A 26271-nucleotide genomic window follows, 5' to 3' on the forward strand; every position below is an offset into this window, starting at 1 on the left:
TACCCTGAACACTTCAGTCAATAACTTCCAATAGTATATTATTTACCAAAATTAAAAACCTGAGAAATCTTTTTTTAAACTGGGCTATATTAAAGAAACTGGGAATGCTCTACTGATAATGACTGTAATGGTGAAACCTGGGCACTGCTGATTTATTACATATCTAAATCCAAAATATTTTTTTATTACATGTGTAAGAACCGCTATTACAAAATCTTCATTCATTCTCATTTTACTCGAAGCCTCAGAAACTGATCAATCTAAATCAAAGCTTTATTTCCAGCCCTGAGAGCAAAGAAAAAAAAAAGGAAAAAAAAAAAAAAAAACATATCATGTTCACAAATCCACACTAAGTCGTTAAAATAAATCATGGTTAGCGATGACGTTCAAGGGCGCATGTTAGATGAGAACAGCCCTCTCGTGGCGTAGCCTGAATTTGAACCCATGACTCCTGAGCCTTAAGGTTTCTCACTCAACTTTGGGCACAGAATTGCTCCTATAAATGGATGCAGGCCCAAGATGAAAGCTGCAGAAGATCCGGAACTGCCTGAATAATTCAACACAGACAGAAAAGGAGAAAGTCACATCTGGCAATGACACAAGCCATTTAATTAAACACAGACAGTTTAGATACAGATAGTTTTTTTTATTATTATTGTTGTTATTATTTAAATAGGTTTATTATGTAGAAAACAATTAGTCAATAGCTATTGGTGTGCTTGAGTGTCCATATGTTGACGGATCATGCCTATGAAGACAAAACATTTCTTTTATGTAATTATAGCAACAGCAATGAGTATTTTATTTACAAACTTGCTCAGGTTGTATAGCATACTATAACAAGCACATCCCTGTAAATGTTCATTCATTAAGATCCTTAATCTAAAGAAAATTGACACACAATACTTTAATTAGCTTATTAATATGATTTTTTTTTTACACCTTGAAAGCTGACATGCACAAATAAACAAAATGAGCTAACTGAATTTCTGCGACAACAAAAGATGCAGATTCCAGGAATGTAGCAGAGCTGCAGAGGCTGAATACTACTGCATAATTCCCAAAGCCTGCATGTTTAGAGTACAGTTGTAGTGAAGCACATTGTTCTTTCATAAACAATACAGGGAGTTCAACTCTGAGAAAGAGAGACAGACAGAACTCTGTAAACAGACAGAAATAGTCAGCGTTCCCATCAGGCTAAACAGGAAACCCAGCCAATTAGCTGTTTATTCAGAAACTGGTCTCAGAGGTCAGGGGTTGAGGGAGAGAGCGCTTCCTGGACGGCCATCAGACAGACGGATCAGTGTCCAGAGGCAGGTGACAGCTGAGGCATATGAGGATGCATCTCTTCATCATTGTACCATACAGAGGTTAACAGAACTTTACGATTAGTAGCTTCTCAGTCACAGAGGTACACTACTACTACTCCTAGAAGGTTATTTTGCTCAGTGCTGTTTTACAGCTGACGCTAAACTGTCCATGAATGGTTTGTTTCTGTGCTCCATAAGTGATATACAGTATCAGATGGCAGATTGACATAATCTGCTTTCAAGAACTATCAGATGTATGGTGCATGGAACTGTGCTAATTCAGTCCAGACTATAGATGCTATCTCAGAACTGCATTTACAATTTCTTATTCGCTTAACCCTTTAAGACCACAAAGGCTTCTAAGAAATCAGATGAGCTAATTGAATCCATCTAATCATGAAAAAAAGAACAGGGCCACATGTCAGGCTCCAGAATCTTGTTCAGCCATTTAATGTAATTCATTTACACAAGGATCAAAAAGCAAAAGGTCATATGAAAAAGAGACAGGTCAAGCAGAAGCATAGACAGCAGCTTCTTTTCTGCATGTTCACATGGAGTACAAGGGACAAGGGTTTACAAGGGTTGCACAAGCTTCAGTTCATCACAGGTTTTCTGACATCAGCACATAAATTATTCAAATTGTAAATAAAGTTCCAAAATGTCTTCTAATTTCTCAAGGCCTCCTCACTTACTTCTAATGACTAGGACTGACCGCCTCGATATGCCAACATGAAAAGGGTTCATCCGACAAACACTCAATGAGTTGACAAATACAGAACAACAGAAAATTAAATGTAGAGTTGAAGATCATCTTGTGGTTGCTTTTTTAAATGATGATGAACGACCCTGAAAGTATTAAGGCATGGGTCTGCTAAGAAATGAAAACTGTTGAAACACTAAAGCTGAGTGAGGTTAACGTCACCTGGACTGAAAGGCTGCTGTCTAAGAAAGAAAGCCCACATTCAAGCTCAGTTATAGTTTGGAGCTGGCCAAGCAAAACCCTAAAATGAGACAGTTGAGTTCCTTGTCCACAGTGACCACAGATATGACAGGAAGGGTAAAGGTATTTAACCCTGACAAACTGTAGCAATGCGGAGCAAAGTAGACATGTGAAACTCAGCCACATTTGGCGCTCCACCGAGACAATGGCTTAAAACACAAACAAAAACAGACCAATTTTAGATCAAAAGTTTAGGAGGGTTTCTTGAAAGTTTTACCTCAACAGTATTAATGATGTTGACTTAGCTTAAAGCTTTAATTAGATTTGAGTTACCAACAAATTCAAATGATCCAATTCAAATCAAAAGTGGTCAAATGAACTCTCCATCAGCATGTCAGTGCTAACTAAAAGTGTCAACACAAGGACTGATTAAAGAAAGCTGATCTTACCAACATGTCTATGGTGTGTGTATGCAAACAACCAACCAAACCTGTGTATTCAGCCAAATCAATTGACATTTTAGCATCTAGTGTATTACCTTCAAGTATGACAATGAGACTATATATATATCCATCTTTTATACTCTGTTACAGCTCTCACTTTACCAGCATATCTGTTTAGTGTTTATACAGTAGATTTGATTAAGGTAACTTCATCTGCCTGTGCAGGACATTGAACGTTGAGAATCATATTGTTTTACAGATGTACAAGCTATAAAATAATTACATTATTTAGAAAATGATGACAAATGTCTCAGTAGATGAGACACAAAAGTCTACAGGATGAGTGCAATGTTTTAAACCAGTTGCACAGTGTGCACAACTTATCAAATCAAACCTACTACTAGGTTTTCATGTTATGCAAAGGAGTGTGTAAAGGCAAAAACAATAAAAACAATACAAAGAGTCTTATACTTAGTCAACCGCAGCAGCTCGTCCCTGCACCACGCTATTTACTTTGTCAGTTTGCTCAATTTACTTCCTAAACCCACAAAGCCTTTGAGGACCACATAAGGGTATGACAGCATGTCGCAAATTGCATTTGCTAAGTGATTTACTTCCACTCTGCTCTCTGAATTTTAATTGAATAGCAGTACTACTTTAAGATACTGCACCAGCACTGTGGGATCAGTCCTGATGTGGGTGTGAATATGCATGTGAATATACCTATGTGTGATGTAAACTGAAGCGAAGCTGCTTTTGGTTTTGGGTCATTGTCAGCCAATCAGCTCACTGAGGAATTGTCTCTGTGGTGGAGCTGGGAATGTCAGCTGTGCACTGTGCAGCACCGACACAAGGAGCAGATCACAACTTGACACACTTCTATCTAATGTCCTGACCACAGTCAGAAAGCCATACACTCAAACAACACAGGTTGTCCTCTTTGCTGGTCTCATGAAGAGTTTGATGTCAGTATGCTTTCACTCTTTATCCTTTCTTTCTGCCAAATACATGTAATACTTTAGTTTTTGTTTTGTTTTTCTTTTATAAGCTGGACACACGTGCAGGAAATGCTCCAGCCTGGTTTGGCATTTGGTGTGGGACATGAATTAAATGCACTTGAGTAAAAAGCTCTGTTTTCAATTGGCCAGTGTTGGCCTCTAAATATTTAGCTGGACTCAGGCAGTGAGCTCTGTGTAGTTGCAGGAATCTACAGCAAACCACAAGCAGAAAAATATTCTTAATGGAAGATTTATTTTTAATAAGGATTCATCTACAGGCTAAGCTGCTACTCGCATTACTATTACTATAATCAGCTCTTTAATAACAGCAGTGTCTTCACAAGCATCACAAGCAGAACATCAGCTTAATTCTGTGATGAAACAACAAGGGAGATAATTAGACACTCAACCTTCTGGCCCATCCAGGCATTGATCTAACCTTTGAGGACCAAAAGACACAGAACAACACTGGTTCAGTGTGATAAAACATAAGAACACCCCATTGGGCTGTTGTGTAAACATAATTTAACTTTGAATTGGTCTCTTACTCTGAAGGACCACACGCAAAGTGAAAGACAAGAACCCTTGAAAGAGATTGGTAGCGTGGCAAAAATCCAGTTTAACTCAGAGACCAATGGGAGCCAGATAATGAGAGTGATTTTAAATGAGGGTCTCCAAGAGTCATTATTGAATTAAGCCTGCTTTAATTAACATTCTGATTTGATAATACACATGCTGGTCTGTGCACAGCAGTATTTAAGTTCATGAAAATAAAGATTAATACAAACTGAGCCTTAAGGGACTGAACTCTGCTGGGAGCTATTTGATTACCCTCTTGCACACAACTTGTCACCCCACAGTATTGTGTGAGCAGTTTCATGTGTTTTACAGCTGAGAACCTTAACCATTTTTTTTTTTTTTTTTTTTTTTACAATTGCTTTTAATCTTGTTTCCCATTTGAGCTACTTACAAGAAAGAGCTGAGTGGACAAGAAAGTGTTTCTCTTTATAAACACATCACATAAGGACGTGACACTAATAGTAATGTGGAAAGATGCAGCAACAATATCAACAATATACTGTGGTTACTTATTTTGGCTTTCAACAGTTTCTCCATTGTAGCTTACTCCTTCTGAATGCCAGGTCCAGTGAATCAGGTGTCAGGCCAAATATGCATCACACAGCAGTTTAACCTCACAAACAAAGCACTGCTTTGAGTTTCATATGTGCTGACACATGTCAGCAAAAGAGGATAACGTTGTTGTACCTGCGTCATAACAAATCTGTTGCAAAACCACTGAAAATGTACATTTACACACAAATGTACCCAAGCAATTACAAATCCTGGACTCCTGTAAGGACAAACTTAATGGTGTTCGGGCATGAACAATGCCTGGAGACTGACGCTGAAACAGCTAAATGAAATTAGACATCACTAAATTTGACTGATATGTGTAGACATATAAGTGCAATAGCAAATGATAGTAAGATGTGACCATATATATTGATTTACAGTACAATATACCTCAATACAACCAGATTTTTTAAAAACACATATATTTGCTAAGAAAATAGGATCAATGTTTCAATTAAATGGCTCCAGTACCACCTCAAGACACAGTAACAGCTACAGTGAATCACAGTAAAGATAAAAGTAAAGATATCAGATGTAGTTTTTTTCCAAAATGAAGAATATTTCCAAATGGATTCAAAGCTGCTTCCCAAAGCTCCTTTGTAGGAACATTTTAGGTTTAAATCAAATAAAAGAAAAAGCCCAAAAAGCAAATGGACACATGACTCTTCTTACCCCTAAGCTGGACTTGTTATGAAAACTGCTGACAAGTAGGAGTCAAATTCTTGTTCATGGAGGAGTTATTATAGCTAATATTGAAATAATCTTCATTCATATGTTTCTGGTTGGTGTTACTATATTGTTTTTGCCTATATGTATTTTATCTTCATTAAAAATAAAGACAAACATGAAAGATGTAGGTGATTATTATTTAACAATGTAAAATGAAAATGAAAGTCTACTACCACTACCTGCATAGATCTCTGTAAACAGAAAGGCAGTAATGAAAAATAAATCTTGAATTCTATATTTATATCTCTGTCAGTCTCATTGATAGCAAAAAAATGTAAACCAAAGTTTCACCAAACAAGCGGTATATAATTAATACGTTTGACAAGATTGTACATTTCTGACACTGTCTTTATAACGTTTTTAAAATTATTGTAATCTTTATTTCGAATGTATTTTTGTTCTTGGCAACTTCTGTATGTAATTTAAATAAAAGAAGTAATCTGTAGTTTCATGCTGATGGAAGATAACATGTTTTGAATAAAATGTTTAATTTAGTCCCTGATTACTGGGGTTTGGCTGGACTGAGTGTGGCTTTGTGTGGTCATAGTTTAAGGGGAAAGTAAATTGACATTTCAGGACATGCGGGGAAAAAGAAAAAAAAAAGCTGTAAAGATTTCTGTTTGGCCAGTGTGTGTAGCCCAGAAAAACTAATACTGTACAGATGGTTGAGATGCAAAATTATAGATTTAGCTACTGTTCTGACATTATATTAATATTGTAAAAAAAATCTGTTTATTTTGATGGTTTATATGAAATAAAAGTGATCCAGTCCAATGACATTAAAAGCAGCTGTTCACAAATCCATGTTTTCTGACTTTTTTCGCATCAAGCTTCAAAAACCTATACCAGCCCAACCCTCGCCTCGAAGTCTCTTTCTTGCTAATGGACACTTTTGCAGAGATGAGAAGAGGAGGGTGGATGGAAGAGGGATCAAAGAGAGCATGAGCAGAGAGATCTCTCAGACTGGGAGGTGGTTGTGTCATCTTTGTTACAATAAGTACTTTACAAGAGGCCTCCAGACTGCACTGGCTATTCAGTGCATGGGTCCGTCCAAATAGCTTAACCCTTTCGTTGTACAAAAAAAAAAAAAAAAAAAAAAAAAAAAGACAGAGCCACCTAACACCACAGTCCCAGGAGCACCTTGCCCCCTGAGCCTTTCCTCAGAGAGTCATGACACTGAGTGCAACACAGAGACTAAATGCCCTTGAGCACAACAGGCACTTTAGCAGCAAATGCATGTCAAGATGTGAATGTGCCCATTGTGCCTGACCTACCAGAGGGCCTATAGCAGCTACCAGGGAACACTGCCAAGCTACAAGCCCTATTTACTGCCTATCATGGAAAGGAGCATCCATGTAATTGCATGCAAAATATTTTTCATCATTCTGCAGAGCTTGATTGAGTAATTCAGTCATCAAACAGGGAGCGGAGGGAGAGAAAACCACATGAAGGAGTGGAACACATTCTTGTCATATGTGTTAGTGACATAATTTTGAGTTATATAATTTATAGCATGTAAAGAATCTTGCACTACTTGGCTTTACCATCATAGTTGCCCTAAGGCTCAGTATGGGGAGTGTGCTCCTGCATCTAATATGTGCAACCACTTATTACAGAGTATGCCGCATTGTGCTTGGGTTAGCAGGCTGCACCATGGAGTTAGGCTTTGTGGTTTGCGGTTGTGTGTGAGTGTGTATAGATTTAGATGCACATGTGTGTGACCTATCAGATTTATTTATATGGAGAGTGTGTATGTTTAACTCCTTGTGTGTATGTGTGTGTGCATATGTGGTCCAAAAACTACTAGTCTAAAATTAAAATCTAGGTTTTTGAAATGTCTCTAATTAGAGAGGGGAGGACTGAAGCCTATTTTGAGCACTGTGGCCATGCACGCCCTTCCCACATATGTGTGTGCACAGGCAAACAGGCTTACACATATATACACTTACCCCACTTGGAGTAATTCTTATTAGGCAATTCATTGAGTTTTGCTAACAGTAACTGTCCATGGAGTGTGTTTCTATGTGCAATTTATTACAGCTGAAACAACCAGTGACCTTAAATAACATAAACAAGTAGCTGCCGCAAATATTAACATTCAAGGAACACAAGATGAAATACAACTGCCCTTAGTGTAAAGTAACAATAAGTTATTGAGATATTTGGAGTCAAAGACTCATCAAAACAGACCAAAGTGGAAAGTTTATGGCTGCAGAGCAGGAATACAATGGTCAATTTAATCACTGTTTAAAGTGTTTTTACAATTTTAATGAGGCAATTTAGTGAATTTAGCTGTTTGAGACAGTGAGTGGAATGTGGTATATGCCTGGCAAACATTGTCTCATTGTTCTGTCTCATAACCAGTCTCTGTTTTCTGCTACGGAGCGAAGACGGCTGGGAAATCAGGCTGTTTTTAAAAAAAGGCTCTTTGGCTAAAATCTTTCTGCCCCAGATACTCTGATTTCTTTAGAGGTATATGAGAGAAACAAACTGGAAACTTTTGTTTGGAGCTTGTTTAGTTTGTTTTTCTTTTCTTTTTTTCTCACTGTGGGTCTTTTTTATTTAATCACATTGAGTGTTCACTGACCCAATCCTAAAGTTGTCATTCCACGTTGACCAGTTTCGACAACAGAATTTACCACAATTTATTAAACAACCATGAGGCTGGTATTACAAAAGTATGGTAGACCAACATGTTTTCCAGAGAATGGTTTGATTATAGTTGCATGAATACACACTATTATATCTGTTAACAGTGATTTACTGCTTCAAAAAGATTGTGATAAACATTTATTGCTTAATTTCACAACTTGCTTTGTAACTTTGACTAGTAATGCACATGACAGCATCTTTACAGATACAATAAATGAATGTGAATCTACTTCACTAATCTCACATGTTTAAGCTAGGCCATGACAGATGGATGGTTCACCCAGTCAATCCAATCACCTGACAGATTATTTTCAAAGCGCTTCGCAATTTCCACAGTTTCCAATAGTCTTCCCACATGATTTACACAAAGTTAGCAGCATAGACAAAGCTGTAACAAAAGTGATCTACTTGCACATGTAAGCTACGATGTTATCCTTATGATTTGCTTGGGGTCTGTGCACCATGTGAGAGAAAAAGTGAGGGACTGTCCTTCCTAACTTCCTTTCTGAGTGATCACTGAACAAGCGGAAATAACAACCTAGTTGCTACTTTTAACTTTTATTAAGCATGCCATCATTTTTAATATAAAGGTTTATCAAAGCAAAGCAGCAACCTCAAAATGCCTTGAAAGTGACCACGATTAACATAGTTAAGACTGCTTTTCAGTCAGACATTAAGGCTTGTTTTCTCATTTTACAACAGAAAAAGAAAAATGAGAGTGGTTTTATTAAGAATGTAAGTGTATTAAGACAGAGTGCAGGTGAGGACAGTGAAGAGGAAGAGCAGGAGAGAAGCTAATTAATATATAGTGACTGACACAAAGTATAATATAGTGTAAATATGGAGCCACGAAAATGCTGATTATCTTCTGAGGTCCTGTAATGGGCTGGTGACCTGTCCAGCAATAGGCTCCAGCCCCCATGTGGCCCTGCATTGGAATAAACAGGTATAGAAGATGGGTGGAAGGATCTCATGAGATCATGTAGTGTAATTCAATACCTTTTCAAGCAGCTTTATGAATTGAATAATTAGCAATACTGGTTTCTAACAGGGGATTCTTAAATGTAACAAGCAGCCTGACTTCTCCGGAAACAGTCTTATATGATTCTGTTTGAAGAGATATTGATTAAAGAAATGCTGATGTGATGTTTATCAGAATACCTATAAAGTGGATTATTTGGGCAGGGCTTCATGAATTTGGTTCTAGATCCAAACTGATGAGAAAAAGAAGGAAACTTTAATATTGCTTAAGACACATACTGCAAAATAAGTAGTGTCCGTATTTTTCAGTCTGTGCTTTGTCTCAGAGATTTTATGCAGCTCAGCCCTTCCCTTTGGGTTTGGCCACACTGTTTTTTATATGTACAATATGTAGGTGAATGCATAAAGTTTTTTTGGTTTTTTTTTGTTGTTTTTTTTACTTTAGATATCATATTTATGAGCCCTTGAAATCCAGTAAATGCTCTACTGCTAGGGATTAGTTCTCAAGAATGAGTATATCAGGAACAAAAACATGCACAGACCCACACACACTTTGACCACAGGCATTCCCACTATAGACACCCATTATCTCCATCTGTATCCATGTGTAGCCGACCCCGAGCAGGAACTCTGGGGGCTGCTGTGGTCAGACACAGGGAGAGGGAAGTTAGCGCTGGCAAAGAAAAGCCAAAGTCAGGCATTTTTGGAGTAAGATAAGAAGAGAGTGACGAGAAAGGAAAAACTAAAATAACAAAAAGCCAATTGGGGGTATGAAATTACTCTGACAACACATCACTGTTTTTGCCAAGTTTTGAAATATCGCAGCAATTTAATCAACAAACACAACAAGGTGACAAGTGAAAATATGCATTCATGATCCAAACAGGCAGGAAGCTACAGTGCAGTGCAGCAGATGTGTGCCAAAGTCCCACTATGGTCATGGTACCTTGACCTGCTAAGGCACAATAAAATCCAGTGCTTGTGTGGCACTGGCAGGTGCTGCAGCTGCAGTCTAAAGCTCTAAGTATCCAGTGTCAGGCCTTTGTTTGCTTTTTTGATTTATTGCTGACCACTGCCCCACTAAGCGTGCAGAAGAGAACCAGCTCCCCCTTCTCTCAACACCTTTCCACACATAAATAAATCCTATCACTGCAGGAATGCCTAGGGTCCAGCATTCTGCCTGCTATTAGAATTCTCCCAGCTGATAAGATGATGGTTTGGAACATTTTGTCGACATCCTCCCATCTCAACACATTTTGACTTAAGGTCAGACAAATGGGAGAATGATGATGTGACTCAGAAGATGAAATGGTGACTAGAGTCATATTGTAGTGCTGAGTGGGATTTGAAAAGACACAAATTCAAAGGACTCATCAGATGTAGTAAACTATAACAAACTGCATGATGGTCAACTAAACACAACCAAACGTGGATTCAGAAAAATCAAACAAATGTGGAATTGTGCATCTAAACAAGGCAGTCATCTCCACCAGATGCTTCATTCCACAGGGATATTGGTTAAATGTTGCCTGTGTTGTATTTGCTGTTTCAAAATTATTGTAGTCTAACCCAGTCACCCGAGCACAAAAGCAAGTTACTATTTTATTTTCTGCAAACCATGAACACATTTTATCCTAATCTTTCCCAACCTTCAAAACTCCTGGCAAAGTGTCGGTGTGACAAGTAGGGAGTAAAACCAGCCTTTTTGACTCACAAATGTCAGTTAAATAAATAAAGTAATAACAACAGTAAAACTATTTTTAAAAGTTTTGAAATAATTGCTTCCATTTGTCTGCATTTTAATTAAATACATCATTTGTGGGAATCTTGTCTTCAGTCTTCTGTAATTCACCAAACTTTGAAGGAAAAATTAAACAATTTTCTATTTATCAGAGAAGACTAAGTTTTCAGAAATACCTTACAGAGACAGGCGCTAAAATTAGACTTTCAGGTGGTAGATGAGAGGAGGTTTTTTTTTTTTAAACTTAACCATAGTTTTACTAAACCCAATAAAATTTTAATTCCAAGCTTCTAAGTGGGAATGATATGGGCTCTTTAAAAAGCTGCTGAGAGCCTGGAAAAAGTGAGTTGCTGTACTTTCTCATCCTGAATTAAAACAATAATTTCAGTTGTATATCTTTTGAGGAAAGAAACAATACTAAATGAGGACCAAGAAATAGTTCCACACAGTTGGAAACTATGCTTTTCTCCTTTGGTTAGTTGTACAGGTAGCAGTTGCTTAGCTTAGCCTAAGGAGAAATGGGGAAACAAATTACACTTTAGTTTATATAAATATTAATCAGCCATATATAAGGGAGGTTTGCGGGTCCTTGAAGAAAGATTCAGATTAATTTCTGGAAGAGTTAGGTGAGGTTACTTGTTTCCTGCTGTTATCAGTTGTTATGCTAAACTTATTACCTGCAAACTGTGTCTTTCTGTTTATACCACTGTACAGCCTTGATGCAGAGTATAGTTGTTAAAGAACAGCTTCATCCACACCTAGAAACTGATACTCCCTACAAATGTTTCCTACAACCATTCACTTGTTGATAAAAATATTGTCCTGTTAGAATATTTTTATCCTACATCCTTGACCACAGTCCAGCAACGCTAACATTCACCCAGGGATCAGCTGCAGCTGTCTTGAGCAAAGGGGCATCAGACTAAGACAGGGTATGCTGACCCCCCACCCTGAGCATCTGTGCCCACTCATTAAGGATGGCACCCACTAAGCCAAAACCATCAGTCACTGACAACGACGACAACAGAAAATGCAACGGGAGGAGTCGAGTTTTGACTTTGGTAAAAACCACAAGCAGTGAAGCACAAGCACATTCACACATAAACTGCCACTGTACATACCCTTCATTTGTCTGTTATCCATTAAAACACTGAAACAGACACAGCTGCTACCACACAGCTGTAAAAAGAAGCTATTTCTCTGTGTTTTTGGGACAGTATGAATCTAAAAGATATATTCCTCCCCAAGAATTTCCCCCATTTCCCAACAAACATATCTTTCTGCTATACAATCTTCAAAAGACTTATAATAATAGAGACATGGCGCACTGCTTTGGAAGCGAAGCTTTGTTGCTACACTGTAGAGCCTTGCCTCCTCCTCCTCCCTCTCACCCCAGTGTTGAAGATCTGTTAGTCAGGAGCTGGGGAGTTTTGGGTCTCCAGGGGCACATCCCTCTGAACCGCCTGCCAAGCTTCTCCCCTCTCATTCGCTCTCTTTCTTGCTTGGTTCTCGTTTCTTTGTTCTCCTCTTGGTTCCCTCTTTCTACTTCTTCTGCTTCTCATGTTCAACTTTCTTCTTCACTTTGGCCTCTTATCAACCTCCCAGTTAATTCCTACTTTTGCCCCAAAATGTTTCTTCTCACTCTCACAGTCCTATCTACTTTCTCTTCTCTACCCTCCTGCTCTTCTTCCTAACCCAGTGATCCAGCTCCTTTGCAGCCGTGCATAATTAGGCCTAAACACAAGCCTGTGCAGGCTCACATCTGGAAGGAGTTTGGACATAGCAGTTTCCTACCAAGACGACTAAATATTTAGGTTGAGAGTTACTGCATGTGGATGAACTCATGATAGAGGGGTGGGAAGGGGAGAGAAACGAGAGGCTATAGATAAAAAAAAAGAGAGAAAGTGGGGCAGATGACTGGGAGAAAAGAATTATGCATCAGTAAATAGTGATAAGTGTGAGTTTGTTGAAATGATACAGTTTATCGGCTGAGTCTAATCTAAGTGCAGCTCAGACCCTGACAAGCAAAAGAAGGAGTTCATAATATTGGGTTGACTGTGTGCTCCTTTCTGGCTGGCAGGAATAACAAACAGCCAACTAATAGTTTTAATAAACAAATCCCTATTGGGATTTCCCATGAGGCTCAGGGGCCTCGGCTGGAATGTTCACAGGAGCCAGCTGTTGTGCATTACACGTAGCAGCCGGCCCCGGAAGCCCAGGACCTGGTGTCCTCCAGCCTTTGCCTGCTCAGCATGAAGAAGAGCATTCCTCCATGCTGCCCCAGGAGAGAGGGCAGCAGGGCTGGCTTCTCAGGCCGGGCATAGAAAAAAGCTTCCCCGCTGCACCTGGTATACTGTCTGCAGTCTCTGAACGGTCGGAGGAATGTCAGGAATAACACGAATATCAACACAACTTCCCACATTCCACATCTGGAGCTAATGTCATGAGCAACACTGGGAACACAGGCGCATTTAGAACTTACCGAATCATCAGGAAAACAAACTTTCCACGCGCCAGTGTTCCCAGTCAAGGTAATGAAAATGGCCAGTGGAATTGTTTGCGCCTCCTAAATGTGTCACAGAATGCCAAACATCTGCACGAAAACAACTCAACCAAAATTAGTAGGTGCGGGAATAGAAGATTATCTTCAATCACCTCAACCACTACCACCCAAGCCATTTTTTTCTGGAGTTTACAGCAATGTGTTTGCCAGATGTTTATCCTGCTTTTATTAAGCAAGAAACACAAGGACCTATAAATGGACTGCTGGCTGGCTTTAGCTCTCCTGGGGCACAAATCCCCTTGCTTTACCTCTTATGCTTCTTTCCGTTGGGCACTTAAACATGTTTCCCTTTTTTTTTTTTTTTTTTTTGTAATGTGCCCATGTGCAGCTTGCACTTTTTCCCACTGTGTCAGAGTACAGACAGCAATGCACTGTGGGAATGAGCAACATCTTAAGAAACTCTGAGCAGCTGTGAAGAAAGTGCTTCATTGCAACGGAACAAAACACCACCCCAAAAAATGTGTCACTAATAGATCAGCAATCTATCATGAATGATAGTGTGTTTTGGCCCATGATAGGGCCCTTTCAAGTTTGGTCCAAACAGACCACACAAATAAATGCCTCATAATTAAAAATATCAAACTGAACTGGCCTAGATCAGGGCTGTCCTGTTCTCTATTGGTTTATTTTTTCCCCTTCTTTGCCAGAAGACAGAGACAGGGTGTTGCTGCCTTTTAAATGGGAGCCAGTCCACCAGTTAAGCAAAAAAATCTGACAGAAATACTCAGTGTGTTTCTTTTTATTCCAGTTTTGCAAGGCCGAGTCAGCTGGACCATGTGCATAGGGTGGAGGTGGAGGGCATAAGAGTGAGCTGAGCAGAGTGTCTGGCTGAACCAAATTTAAAGTGACAGAGTTGTGTTGAGGAGGCAGGTCCTGATGATGAAGCTTTTAATGCTTTACAGAAAGGCAATGTTCAGCCCTCTACTGCTGGGTTAGAGTAGATCAAGATGTAAACTTTTGACCTATAACAAGCTATGTTACTGCCTTAGGTCTTTAGCACAGTTAAAAGTGGGAGGACGCAGGCCATGATTACAATACAAATACCTCAGAATTTGTTAATTTTGTTATGATATAAGTTTCAATGTCTATTCATATTTTCCTGATGTAAACACTCGTTTTAATACTACATATAAATTTATTGCTTGATAGATTTTTTTCTGCTAAAAATGTCTATAATGCATGGTAATATGTCAGGAATAATTCTGAAGTGACACATAAGAGATTTAAATTACTCATTGTGAGCCAACAGAATGATCATAGTAACATAATGATATTAAGCTGGCTTAGAGGGTAATGTAAAATAAAGTACCAACTCACAGTGTGACTGTCCTGTTGGGGAGCAAGCCAGCATCCGGAAGGTCAACTAGCTCTGCCTTGCTGCAGCTGACCCTTCTCCCCACAGCCTGGACACCGTGCGCTTTGGAGCGCTCTTCCGTGCAGCTGCAGCCGCTGGTGGAGGCGAGTAGCCCAGGGCAAGCTTGGGAGAGCCTTAGCTCGGAGGCGGACAGCAGGAGCAGCATCAGTACCAGATGCCCCGGCAGCAAAGGGATGCCAATGCCGGGCGCAAACATTGTCCTTCTCCTGGATCTCACCTCAGCTGCACCCCCGCCTCCAGTCATCCCATATCTCCACCATGAAGTTCTCAAAGTGTTTAAGACAGGACAATAAGTAATAAAATGAGTTTCTATGTGTGGAATGGATGATCCAGTTGGAAGTCCTATGCTCAACAATGAACACACATCATCCGGTCATTGCAGAAATATTCCGCAGCTTATTTTCCCGTTAAGTGTCCCGTTATGTCATGGCAGCCACAGCGCACAAATCTCTTCAGTACAGAAAGTTAATAAGTCCAAGGGATGTGTGTCCATCCGATTGTTTATGAAAGCTATTTCACCGATGTAGTTCTGTGTTTTAAAGTGTAATATTTTCCATTAATTACCTGAAGAGAATCACATTTCTTTCAGGGTTCTGGGAGTGCCCAGATTACAGTTATCTTTCCCTCTACTAGCCTATCAAGGGGTTGAGAAGATCCCCGACTGAGCAGTCCCAACCACATCCAGTGTCACTGTCATTTATAAAAAGAAGTAAAGAATAAAGTTTAACGTGTAAATTTTATCTATTGTTTCGCTGCTCTTAAAAGTTTTCCTCAGCACTTTCTCTGATCTCGGAGATCCCCACACTCACACGCGCAGCTTACAATTAAATTAAAATGGGCGAAAAAGGAATAAGATCGGAAAAAGAAGTGACCTGGTCTTCTTCGGCTGCCGTGTAATTCCCAAAATCAAGCGGTTTTGCCTGCTTGTCTCTGTCACTGCAAACTCAGTTACTACCCCAAGTGCGCCCATTCCGTCTTCGTCTGCGCTCTGGTCCCCGCGGTCCTAGCGCGTTCGTCTTACTTCCCCACGTGACCAAGGCTAAAGCCACCTGGACTTAATTCGCACTCGAATGCACAGAACTTTAAAATAAATGGACTGCAAATACACAAATAAATCAGTAAATTAATTTCATTTTCTAAGCATTTGTATGTATTTGCACTAAACTCATTATTCAGTTATTTGTTGCAGTTTATAACATTATGACAATGAAATCACAAACACCCCTATGAAGTCATAAAAGGGAAACAGGAAAAAAAAGTACAATGATGCAAAGAGGAGTAGATAAGCATCGACTGTTTACATGACATATTGGGTGTTTTTAGCTCCTTGTTGTTTTGAATGAGCTGTTTCCATCTAGAACACCGGAAGGTCTTGATTTCAATGTGTGGCTTAACCTAGAGAGCAATCTTAAGTTATGAATGGAAGCTGAAGGCCTGTGTATTGTGTGACTTGCAGATCAAAGACTGTTCATTTAATTAGCGGGAAAGAGAGGAAGCAAAGACTTTTATGGCCTACACCTCAGTAAAGTTACTGCAGAGGGACTCATGCACATACAGGGGTTTCATCCTGAAAATCTGCAAACACTGAGCTGCCCTATTGTGGGTGATAACTTTGTGATGAGGCATTTTTGCTGTTGTCCACATGGACAAAATCAGCAGATTAGTTCAGCAAAAACAGCAAATTAGAAGCTCAGCATTGAACTTCTAATGAGCCTAACTGCATAAACATTAAGAATTCAAAGTCAACTGAGATTGAAAGTGCAGTTCTTTGCTTACCGAGTGTTGTTTATGTTGTCATTGTGGATGAAACATGGGCTCATTCTAATGAATGTGCTATAAGCAAAATTGTTAACTTAGACCTAGGTTTACTCAATGAGAAAAAAATAATATTCCAGAATGAACTCAACTCTTCTGTTGAAAGAAACCTTTGAAAAATATGCCCCCCCTCCTTCTTGACTGTATCCTTCATCAAGGTTTCTGGTTCACATTTTTCCTGTCTGTATGGAAAGTTCCCAAAATATAGTAAGAGATTTCTGTTTTAAAAATACTTTTTGATATACGAGAGACCCAGGAGGATGGAGACCATGCCGATTCAAATCTGGAGAGCATTTCCAAATATGAGGCGGTGAAGCAGAAAGATTTTGAAAAGGGAGTTTATGCAATTGGGCTTGACATGTATTCGCCGACATATCCAAACTGCAGGCACCTCAGTCATGCAAGCAGCCTGGCAATATAATGCTGCACTGTGCTCTGACCCACACAGCGGACCCCTGGTTTGTTATTCCTGTATATGATACTGCACACTGGAGCAGCATGAGAGAGCCAGCATGATTATTGAAAGAAAGCACAAGTAGTAGATGGGCGCCCGCTCAACAGTGAAACAGAGGGCTGTTTATCCAAGTTGTTAAATAAAGCTTCATATACAACACCCCCCTCCAACCCCACAGGGCCCAAATCTCTCTCATCTGGAGAGCACAGTTTCCATTTTAAATGTCACGTCCCGAACTGCACATTACATCAAATTGTACTTAATGGCATCCAGACAAACTTTAATGTCGTTCCAACATTTTCACTCCACAGCCCCTCTCACTCCTTATAGCTTAAGCAAGCAGTCTCTCCTTTCCCTGCTTCACATCTGGACTCCATTCCAGGTGGAGTGTTGAGAAAGGAGAGCACATCAGGAAGGAAAGGTGGGGAGCAACAAAGCTTGGAGGCACAAAAAGTGGAGCTGAGATAATGTCTTCTGTTTGATTTTAGTGGACATTATGCAAGTTTTTGACAGAGATGAGTGATGACAGATGGAAAGAGAGATGCTTCATGATTCTTTGTTGGTACAGAATATTTATATCATCCTCCAAATCAGCAGAAATAATCCAAAAATAAGCAGTTTTAGTGCAATCAGAGATACAGAAATGGTTAAGGAGTGTGTTTCTGCCAGTGGAAAAACAGAAAAATTCCAGCCACCTTTGTTGGATGCCCAGTCTTTCCTGATGAGGCCATGACATCTAGTGGTGTAATCAGCAGCACACACAGCTCACGCTCTCTGAGCTCCTCCATCAATTTACCACACAGTCCTGTAGCTCATCCTGGTCAAAGGATTTTGATTAGACTTTTATGAGGAAATTAGGACACTGCATTGAAATTGTAATCTGAACCACGTTTTCACTCCAAACATTTGCTGACCTTTAGGAATTAGAACCCATTTCCAGAATGTTCTTAATGTAATCAAAACTTAAATCCGCAACTTTATCTAATGAGGCACTAGTCAAAAGAACCGATTCTCTGAGTCTTCCCAGGAGAATTTTATTGATTTAGAAAATATAAACAAATGTGGACTCTGATGCCAACAATGAACTTAAAATAAAATTGTAATTAAAAAGTTTTATCACAAGTGTTACATTACCCCTCCTTTTAATTACACAGCTAATTCTGACCTTTGAAATATACGACAGGACAAAGTTAATAGAAAAGTATATATACAATTTGGACATTGATTCTTTAACATTTTTCTATTGTTGGTATTACAACACATCTCATAAGAAGTGAAAACTAACTCTGAAATGAATTCATTTTGACATTTTTTTAAGTGTTGAGACTTTGCATTTTTAAGTTTTGCTGTTTATTAGTCCACATACAGTAGTAACAAATAACTTGCTTTTTACACTGAGATCAGCAAATCTATTCAAGGTCATGAAAACATGCACATTTCAGCAAATGTACATTTAACAATTTAATAAGTGCCAACACACACAAGACAGTGTTTTTAAGTTAATGTCCATTAAGTTTAAGTGTTAACCTGCACACTGACTGCATATTCTGCTTCATTATTTGGTGTAAAAATGTCTCTACTGAATGTCAGGCTGTTCACTGCAAACATCTTGCTTTTTATTTTATATATCTGAAGATGTATGAAATTTAAGAGCATTTAAAAGTTCATGATGATAATGATCAAGAACAAGTTAGTAACATCAATTCCAGGAGTTAAAATGTGCTCAGTAACTCAGTCATAAAATCTGAATATGTGTGTGTTTTACATTATGTTTGCCCAGTTTCTGATTTTTAATCTCCAGAAATGTGTTGTATATGATTTTTAATTATTTGGGAACTGATAATACAATTTATTGCAGAGGATTTCCATTGCTCAACAGTCCACAGTCATCATCCTCCGATCCTTCATGATGCAGAATACGTTTTCAGTTGAAGACAGATCAGGATTGCAGGCAGCCAGTGCCTACAGTCTTCTGCAGTGTTTCCTGAGTGCTCATAGGTCACAAATAGGTCCAGCTGTGGTCTTCATCCTTAGTTTTCTCACTACCATTTTCCCCAGACTCTGTAAATCGTCTCAGAATATTGTGCACCAAAGATATTGAGACCAAGGTGTTGCAATTTTGCTTGAGAAATACTTTTCAATTACAAATCATTCTCTGACCAAGTTTGCCCCAGAGCGGTAAGCTACAACCCGTAGTAGCTTGGAAAGACTAAGCCTAGGGGGATATTTCTTTCCCTAACACCTTCACCTGTCAACAATTATTCTCCTGATCGTAGAATCTTCCAGCTCTTTTGCTTTTATAGTTTATAAACCTTTCTCATCTCTCCGTTCAATGTTGTTTGCATTACAATCCAGATATCTTCTGTTTTTCTAAGTACAGCAAAATTAGTCTAAAAAGACACTGGATTTCCTTTCTACTTGAATCTGTTTAATAAATGTTAACTTAACAAGTTGTAAAGTTTTTGTGGCATCTTAGAAAACTTTATCAAATGGGAATTATATTTGAAGTAGTATAAATAAAAGTAGTGCCAATTCCAACATAATTCAGAAAACAGTACTGTTTTAAAATGGTTTTGTCTACTTGTTCTGGTTTTAATATCTAGTATGGATCCATTTCAACCAAAAGTTAATACTACTTATTATACAAGCCAGTAATAAAATGAGCAATTTCACAAGTATTTAACACACTTAGCCTTATACCATTCACAACTCATCTTGGGTTCTTAAAAAACAGAAAACATGGTTGCCAGATTCATCAAATCTCTCAACAGTTAGAATTAAGTCAAATTAACATAAATTTAAACAATTTTTTGTGTAAAGGTGCTATTCAGAATAAAGAAATGCCTTGTTATGTTACAAAAATGCAATTTGCTGTCAAGAAAGTGGCTCCTATTCTATTTCTAATTTTCTTCTAGTTTGGTTCCATTGGAAATTGTAACAACGGTGCCTCCTCCCAGTAAGTGCGGTGAATTACATGGTCCTTCCTTAGAATAAAATAGTGTGTTCTAGATGTGACAAGGACAAAGAAAGAAAGAGCAAAAAAAAAAAAAAAAAAAAGGCTTACTAGTGGGTATTTTGGGAGTGAGAACACACTGGTTATTACTCACCAAACTGATCTTTCTGCAGCACCATTGAGTTTTCAGCCATTTTTTTAATGCACTGAATTCAGTAATTATAATTTGAAAATGTTATATGACCAACCCCTTAATAAGAATTGGAACAAGAAGCAAGCTCACAACTTGTGCAACTTCTGTTCAGCTTTAAAGAAATCTGGTTTGTTCTGTGAATCGCAGACTCTGCACATACAGTACACAGACTGAGGCCATGGGTTTCCCTCTACACTAGGATTGCCAAAAAAAGTGCCAGTGGGAATCAAACTATTTTTCTCTTTTTGTGGTTTGTTGTGAACATTCAACATTGCAAAAAAATAATCTGATTTGTCAAAAAAAAAAAAAAAAAAAAAAAAAAAAAAAAAGTGGTTTACACATTTTTACATTAAACTAATCAAGCCAGGTAGTTAAAGATCAAACCCTTCGCCAAGTCAATGCAAAAAAACACAAGTAATACTACCTGGAAAAGCATACATGTTGATTTTAACTAGTTACTGCTGATTAAAATTGTCATATTTTTTTTTGTTTCACACTGTCTAGTGATTAGAATGTGATTCTATGGTTCAGAAATGATTTGAAAAAAAATATTACTCCATAGAAAAGTATGTTCACATGTACAGCAACATACAGATATTACCCTGATTGTGAAGCAACACTACACGACATTTTCTGACCATCCCAACAGCATCATATGGAGTTATATGCATTTTCATATGGCTAAGAAATGCTGCATTTTATGATACACACTGCTGCTTAATTACGTCTACTGTGCAGAAACTGACAGCTTCCGGGGCGAAGGAGGAACTATCACCTCATGTTGTGAGGGATATGGATGTAATGAAGGCTTTGGATAAACTGTAGACTACAGTGATATACGGGGGATGTAATGTGGATGTGAATCATTATTTAGACTATGCTATTCCTTATGTTAGCAGCAATCTTTATGGAATACCTCATGTGCAGCTGTAAAGCATGTTAAGAGTTAACAATTCAGAAAAACATTCAGAGTGAAGACAGATTTCAACAAACATGACAGAAGGAGCTTTGTGTTGTGCGATTTTATTAAGTGCCACATAAAATGTGAACATTAAAGTGTATCTCTGAGTATTGCTGTAACTGGACAAGTGTTGTATCATAAATTCTTTTCACCAAAATGTCCTGTGCATACATTATGCATTTTAAATGATCTATATTATAGAAAACATTTCAAATCACAAAAACATCCAAAATATTGGTACACTAAATAATTCTAGTCCCTCAAAAGCAACAAAAAAGCCAAAAATGTCCGCAAATACACTACCAGTCAGACGTTCAGACAGACTTTTCCATTAGATTTAAAGGGAAAGTGTGTCTAAACTTTTGATTGGTGGTGTATGTTTTTGTCTTCCCAGTATTTCCCTTCATAAATTCAGCTTACAGATAAATTTAAGGGCTTTGGGCCAGAATCTACCGCAAAATTCACAAACTCCTTGCGTCTGTAACAACTTCACCCCACCATATTCTCTTACTTTTGTTTTTGCTTATGAACACAACACACACACAAACAACCACAGCCATGCACACAGATGAAGGGACAGCATGCAGAAACCACCACAGTTCTGCATGTGAAAGCATGCATCCATACACACCCAAGCAGCACTGAGTGTACAGCACACCTTTGACATGGCATGCAGAGTCGGTTGGAGTGTGGTCCCTTGGTGTCAGCAGAAAATTCAAATGTTATCATCTTCAGAGGGTCAATGCAAACCTGGCCTTAACACAATGTGTTGTGGCTTGAGTCCATGGGAGCTGTTCATTGTGGGAGCCAAAAATAACCTAAGGAGACCATAGAGGCTCATATAGTTAAAAGTAAAGCAAATATATATATATAATATTGCAAGAATATGGTTAAATGTGATCAGCAATTATTCCCCATAATCTCCACCCCATGCATCATCCAAAGGTCTATAACTCAGATGGAGTTGGAGTCAGACGAGGTGGAATTTCAGGCAGACAAGCAGCCGTGCTTGTCCATAGCGGGGCGGGTATAGCGTTACAGACTCATTGACGAGGGGAAACGGTGGTTTGAGGGAAGTTGCCTGGGCCCTGGTACCTCTCTTTGGCGTGTTTCTCACAATACATCACATCTCCAACCCAAAAGTGACCTCTCATCCTGAGGTTAAGCCCACAATCTGTGCAAGTGTAGCACTCTGGGTGGCGGAAGCGATCATCCATGATGCGCACTGCCTGTGTGCTGTGGACAAATGCAAGTAGTCAGATACCAAAACACACAAGGCAAATTCCAAGACATTTTCAAGGCAAATCAATGGGAGAGTTTCAAATGTCAACACAAATCAACACTACGTTTCATTGTGTCTTCAAGAAAAGTGAGAAACCTTCCATAAATATTGCTATTGTTTAATTTTCCAATTGTATTCCAATAACCAAAATAAAGTTAAGATGGTCATGTCAAACGTGATGAAAAATATACATTTTTGTTCTTTATTTTCCCTTCTGGTCTGTTCTTTCCTTTTGTTTTGAGCTACTTGTGCCATGTTCTATGCTGTATCATGTGTGTTCTAGCTGCATCTTGTGGTTTGAGTGTTTTGTTAGTCTTATTTGTTCTGTGTGCTATGCTTAGTTTTTCTCTGTGAAAATTACATTTGGACAACAGGATGTATCTTGCAGGGCAGTCTAAAGCTATTTTTTTTTCAATTTTATTTCAGTGCAGTCAGTTCTATCACCACACAGGACAAACAACATCCCCGGAAAAAAAACAAAAAAAAAAAACAAAGACCACAACCACACAAATTTAAATATCACGAGGGTCATGTGTAAAACCTTTGTTTGCTTTGCCAATTTATCATGATTTATCCACCTATGTATTGGTTATGAGTGTATAACTGCAGGTGCTTGAATACTTACACAATGCTGGTGCCACACTTCTCACAGGTGTGGTATTTGCTGACCCCTCCTACCGGTGCACTTGGTGTTGGGACGCTGGGTGAGAGCTTTCCTGGAAACCGCAGCGCTGCCTCTGGAGACAAACACACACAAAGCTGCTCATTACAATGTTCTGACACACTTTTATTGAATCAATCTCCACTGCCCTCTGCCAGTGGAGATTTTGTCTCCCATCATTTATTCCCCGTGGGACACGTTTCATGAGGGACAAAACATTGATCATTACCACATCATGAAAGAATGTTATCAATGTGTGACTTTATTTTCACCAATATTAATCTAAGTAAATGGAGGAAAGGAGGACACACATGTTGCACAATATGAGGATCATAATGTGAGCTGCAAACTGGATGGATCTCTCCATCCAGCACAGGTGAAGACCATATGAAAGACAGTTACTTGCACTTTCTTGTTCTGTTAGATGCATAATTGACAAAAAATATATAAGCTTTTAACCTTTCTCATCAGCCTCCAAGACCTCTTGTAGCATCTTAAAAGTGTTGGACTGGCGAGGTGCTGTACGGGACTCCTTGTTCTCCTGGATCATCTTGTACACCTCTGAATCTCTGTCGAACCTCTGCATAGCAAAGTCAGAACTGGAACTGTTGCAGAAGAAACGCAAAACAATATGTCACAGGTTATTACAGTCAAACTAGGCTGTACATCAGAGAGAGGAGGCCAAACTGTCTCCAATCACTCATCATATACACAATGATGAATGGTGAATGATACATGATCAATTTACCAGAAGGGCTCTTATGACTTGAATAACAAGAAAAAACAACAACAAAAAAAAAGGACCAAAAAAAAAAAAAAAAAAAACGGACCAAACAAAAAACAGAAAACCATTTTGGAAAAAACATACATGAGACTACAGTTGATATAACAGCACATCAATCTTTTATCAACCTTGAATATGCAAATGATTTAGTAAGCCTAAATATAGTAAATATAAGGCAGAATAAAAAATAAATATACATTTTAAAAATCTTCCAGTCGTTGTACAAGTCAGGCAGAAAAAGAGAGGAAGCTTTTACCCAAGTAGACACTTTCAACTAATTGATAAATTAGGAAGGCTTATTGTTTTACTAGCAAATTACCCTTGAAGTGGTGGGAAATTATAATATTTCGCTCACTTTAATACCAATTGCTGGTGCTCTTGCAGAAAAAAAAACACATTGTAAAATATAAAGTGACTGATAGATGTGTTGTTTTAATAACAGAAGCAAAAATACACAAAGTTAAAGTGCAAAGTCCACGTATTTGCCTGAAAGGTTATGCAAGTGTTTGCTGACAGTTGGAACCAGTTGGCTGAGTAATCCAGTCAGGCTAGGTGTGGTCTGAAGTCTTCCACCTGTTTCCAGCTTGTCAGCCAAAATGAGTTAACTAAACCAGATTGGATGCTTCACCTGTTGTCACTAACAGCATAAACACTCATTTAGTTATTATTCAGTGAACACCTGTTGTGAAAAACAACAAGTCAATGACCCAACCACTGATACTGCTGTTATTTTATGTTACAGTATAAACATGTATGTAATCTGCAAAGTGTTATATTTGGCAAAATAACAGTAGATAAGAAGTTGTTCAATGAGACTAGCAACAAACAGAAGCCTCAGTATCTGATATGAAAACATGCTCAAAATCAGGAGATCCATATCCATATTATACTCAAATGTTAATTTAAATCAACAAACTTAGATAGTAGTGTCATGTTTCACAGAAGTCCTTATATCATGATAGTATTTATGAGCTATGGACATCAGTCAGTATTTTGTTTTACAATTCTGCATTCAGTCTGTGATACTGGACTTCGGTTAATGTCGTGTGACAGACCAGGCCAATCAAAGAAAACTTCACAGCTTGGCATTGCACAGCTCCCCTGTTGCATTGGTTGTATGTTTAGTATCACTGTTCAGCTGCAATGTCCTAAAACTGATGGATGAGTAGTTTCGTAAGTAGTCTCAGAGTAGTTTCATAAGCTTTGTATGTGCCTGCATATGCATTTTTTGGATGTGTACTGGCTTAAGTGTAATAATTCTGTTAAAGTTTGTGTCTCAGCAACGAGAACGAAACAGACGCTCAGAGCCTTTCCTCTGTGTCAATGAGCATGGTTCAAATTGAAAACAGACCTCTGCAGCACAACCTCCAAGTTTTCCACATGCTCCACTCCACCCTTGGCTATCCATTTCCCCTTTTTAACTCAATCTACTCTGACATGCAATCTCAAAACCAATTAAATCAAAGCTAATAATAGAAGTGAGGGCAAGTAAATGGCATGCATCTGAACAGGCAGTGAAATCCATGAATATATGGTCAAACTGCCAACGATTTGACTTTAAATTATTGTAACTTTAGGATATGGGAGTTAATTTTTTTTAATGCAACATCTATAGAATAAAGACGCATACATCATCTACAACCGAGCCATATGCTACTATCTTATAAACCCTCACTTGGGGCGGCAATGATGGCAATCTAGTCAAATCAGACACACAACATGCTTGTAGCCATAACACATTTAAGATCACAAAGCCAAACTCCAAAATTCTTAAACTGATTTCATGGCAGTACAACAAAACAACCACTTGGACAGAGAAAAGCCAAATGACAAAACTCACCTCATTAACAGAAAAGAGAACAAAGCTATAGATGCATAACTCCAGAAACGGTCCTTTTATTTCCAAGACTCCTCAACAATATGAAAAAGAAAAATATTACAGCATACAGCACACAAATACAGAACACATAACTATCTAAACCAGACGAGACAGAAAAACAAGATTCTGACTGAAAGGTGTGCCCCTGGGCTTAAACCCATTGGCCACGCGGCATAAAGGGGTGTGTAAATGGGTGTCACTGACACTGTGATTGGCTGAAGAGTATCAGGGAGAGGCTTATTGTGAAGGCTGGGGGCTCCAGACAAGGGGGCTGATCAGGGAAAAAAGTAATTAGCCTTTTTTTGGGGAATATAGAGTTTTGGAATGGACTACAGTTGCTGACATGTCATATCACAAGCCATACCCAGGGGGGAAAAGGGGCCAAAGTCAACCATCCTGTACTGTGCAAACACAGGCACCAGA

At 38.6% G+C, this 26271-nt stretch overlaps 2 protein-coding genes across 4 annotated transcripts in view; both read right to left on the minus strand.

Annotated features, from left to right (window-relative positions):
- Positions 1–15828, minus strand: part of adgra2 (adhesion G protein-coupled receptor A2) — a 35046-nt gene extending 19218 nt beyond the window's left edge. The window contains exon 1 of the mRNA XM_042000375.1: positions 14809–15828. Coding sequence (XP_041856309.1) covers positions 14809–15110 — 302 coding nt within the window. The 5' untranslated portion in view covers positions 15111–15828. The remainder of the gene's footprint in view (positions 1–14808) is intronic.
- A 6144-nt stretch (positions 15829–21972) lies between these two features.
- Positions 21973–26271, minus strand: part of pdlim2 (PDZ and LIM domain 2 (mystique)) — a 32439-nt gene continuing 28140 nt past the window's right edge. For all 3 annotated transcript variants that reach the window (XM_041999982.1, XM_041999981.1, XM_041999980.1), the window contains exons 9-11: positions 23645–23790; positions 23150–23261; positions 21973–22478 (exon numbers count right to left, since the gene is read on the minus strand). In XM_041999982.1, the coding sequence (XP_041855916.1) occupies positions 22286–22478; positions 23150–23261; positions 23645–23790 (451 nt within the window). In that variant the 3' untranslated portion in view covers positions 21973–22285. The remainder of the gene's footprint in view (positions 22479–23149; positions 23262–23644; positions 23791–26271) is intronic.

This window comes from Melanotaenia boesemani, chromosome 11 (assembly GCF_017639745.1).
Source record: "Melanotaenia boesemani isolate fMelBoe1 chromosome 11, fMelBoe1.pri, whole genome shotgun sequence".
Taxonomy (NCBI): Eukaryota; Metazoa; Chordata; class Actinopteri; order Atheriniformes; family Melanotaeniidae; genus Melanotaenia; species Melanotaenia boesemani.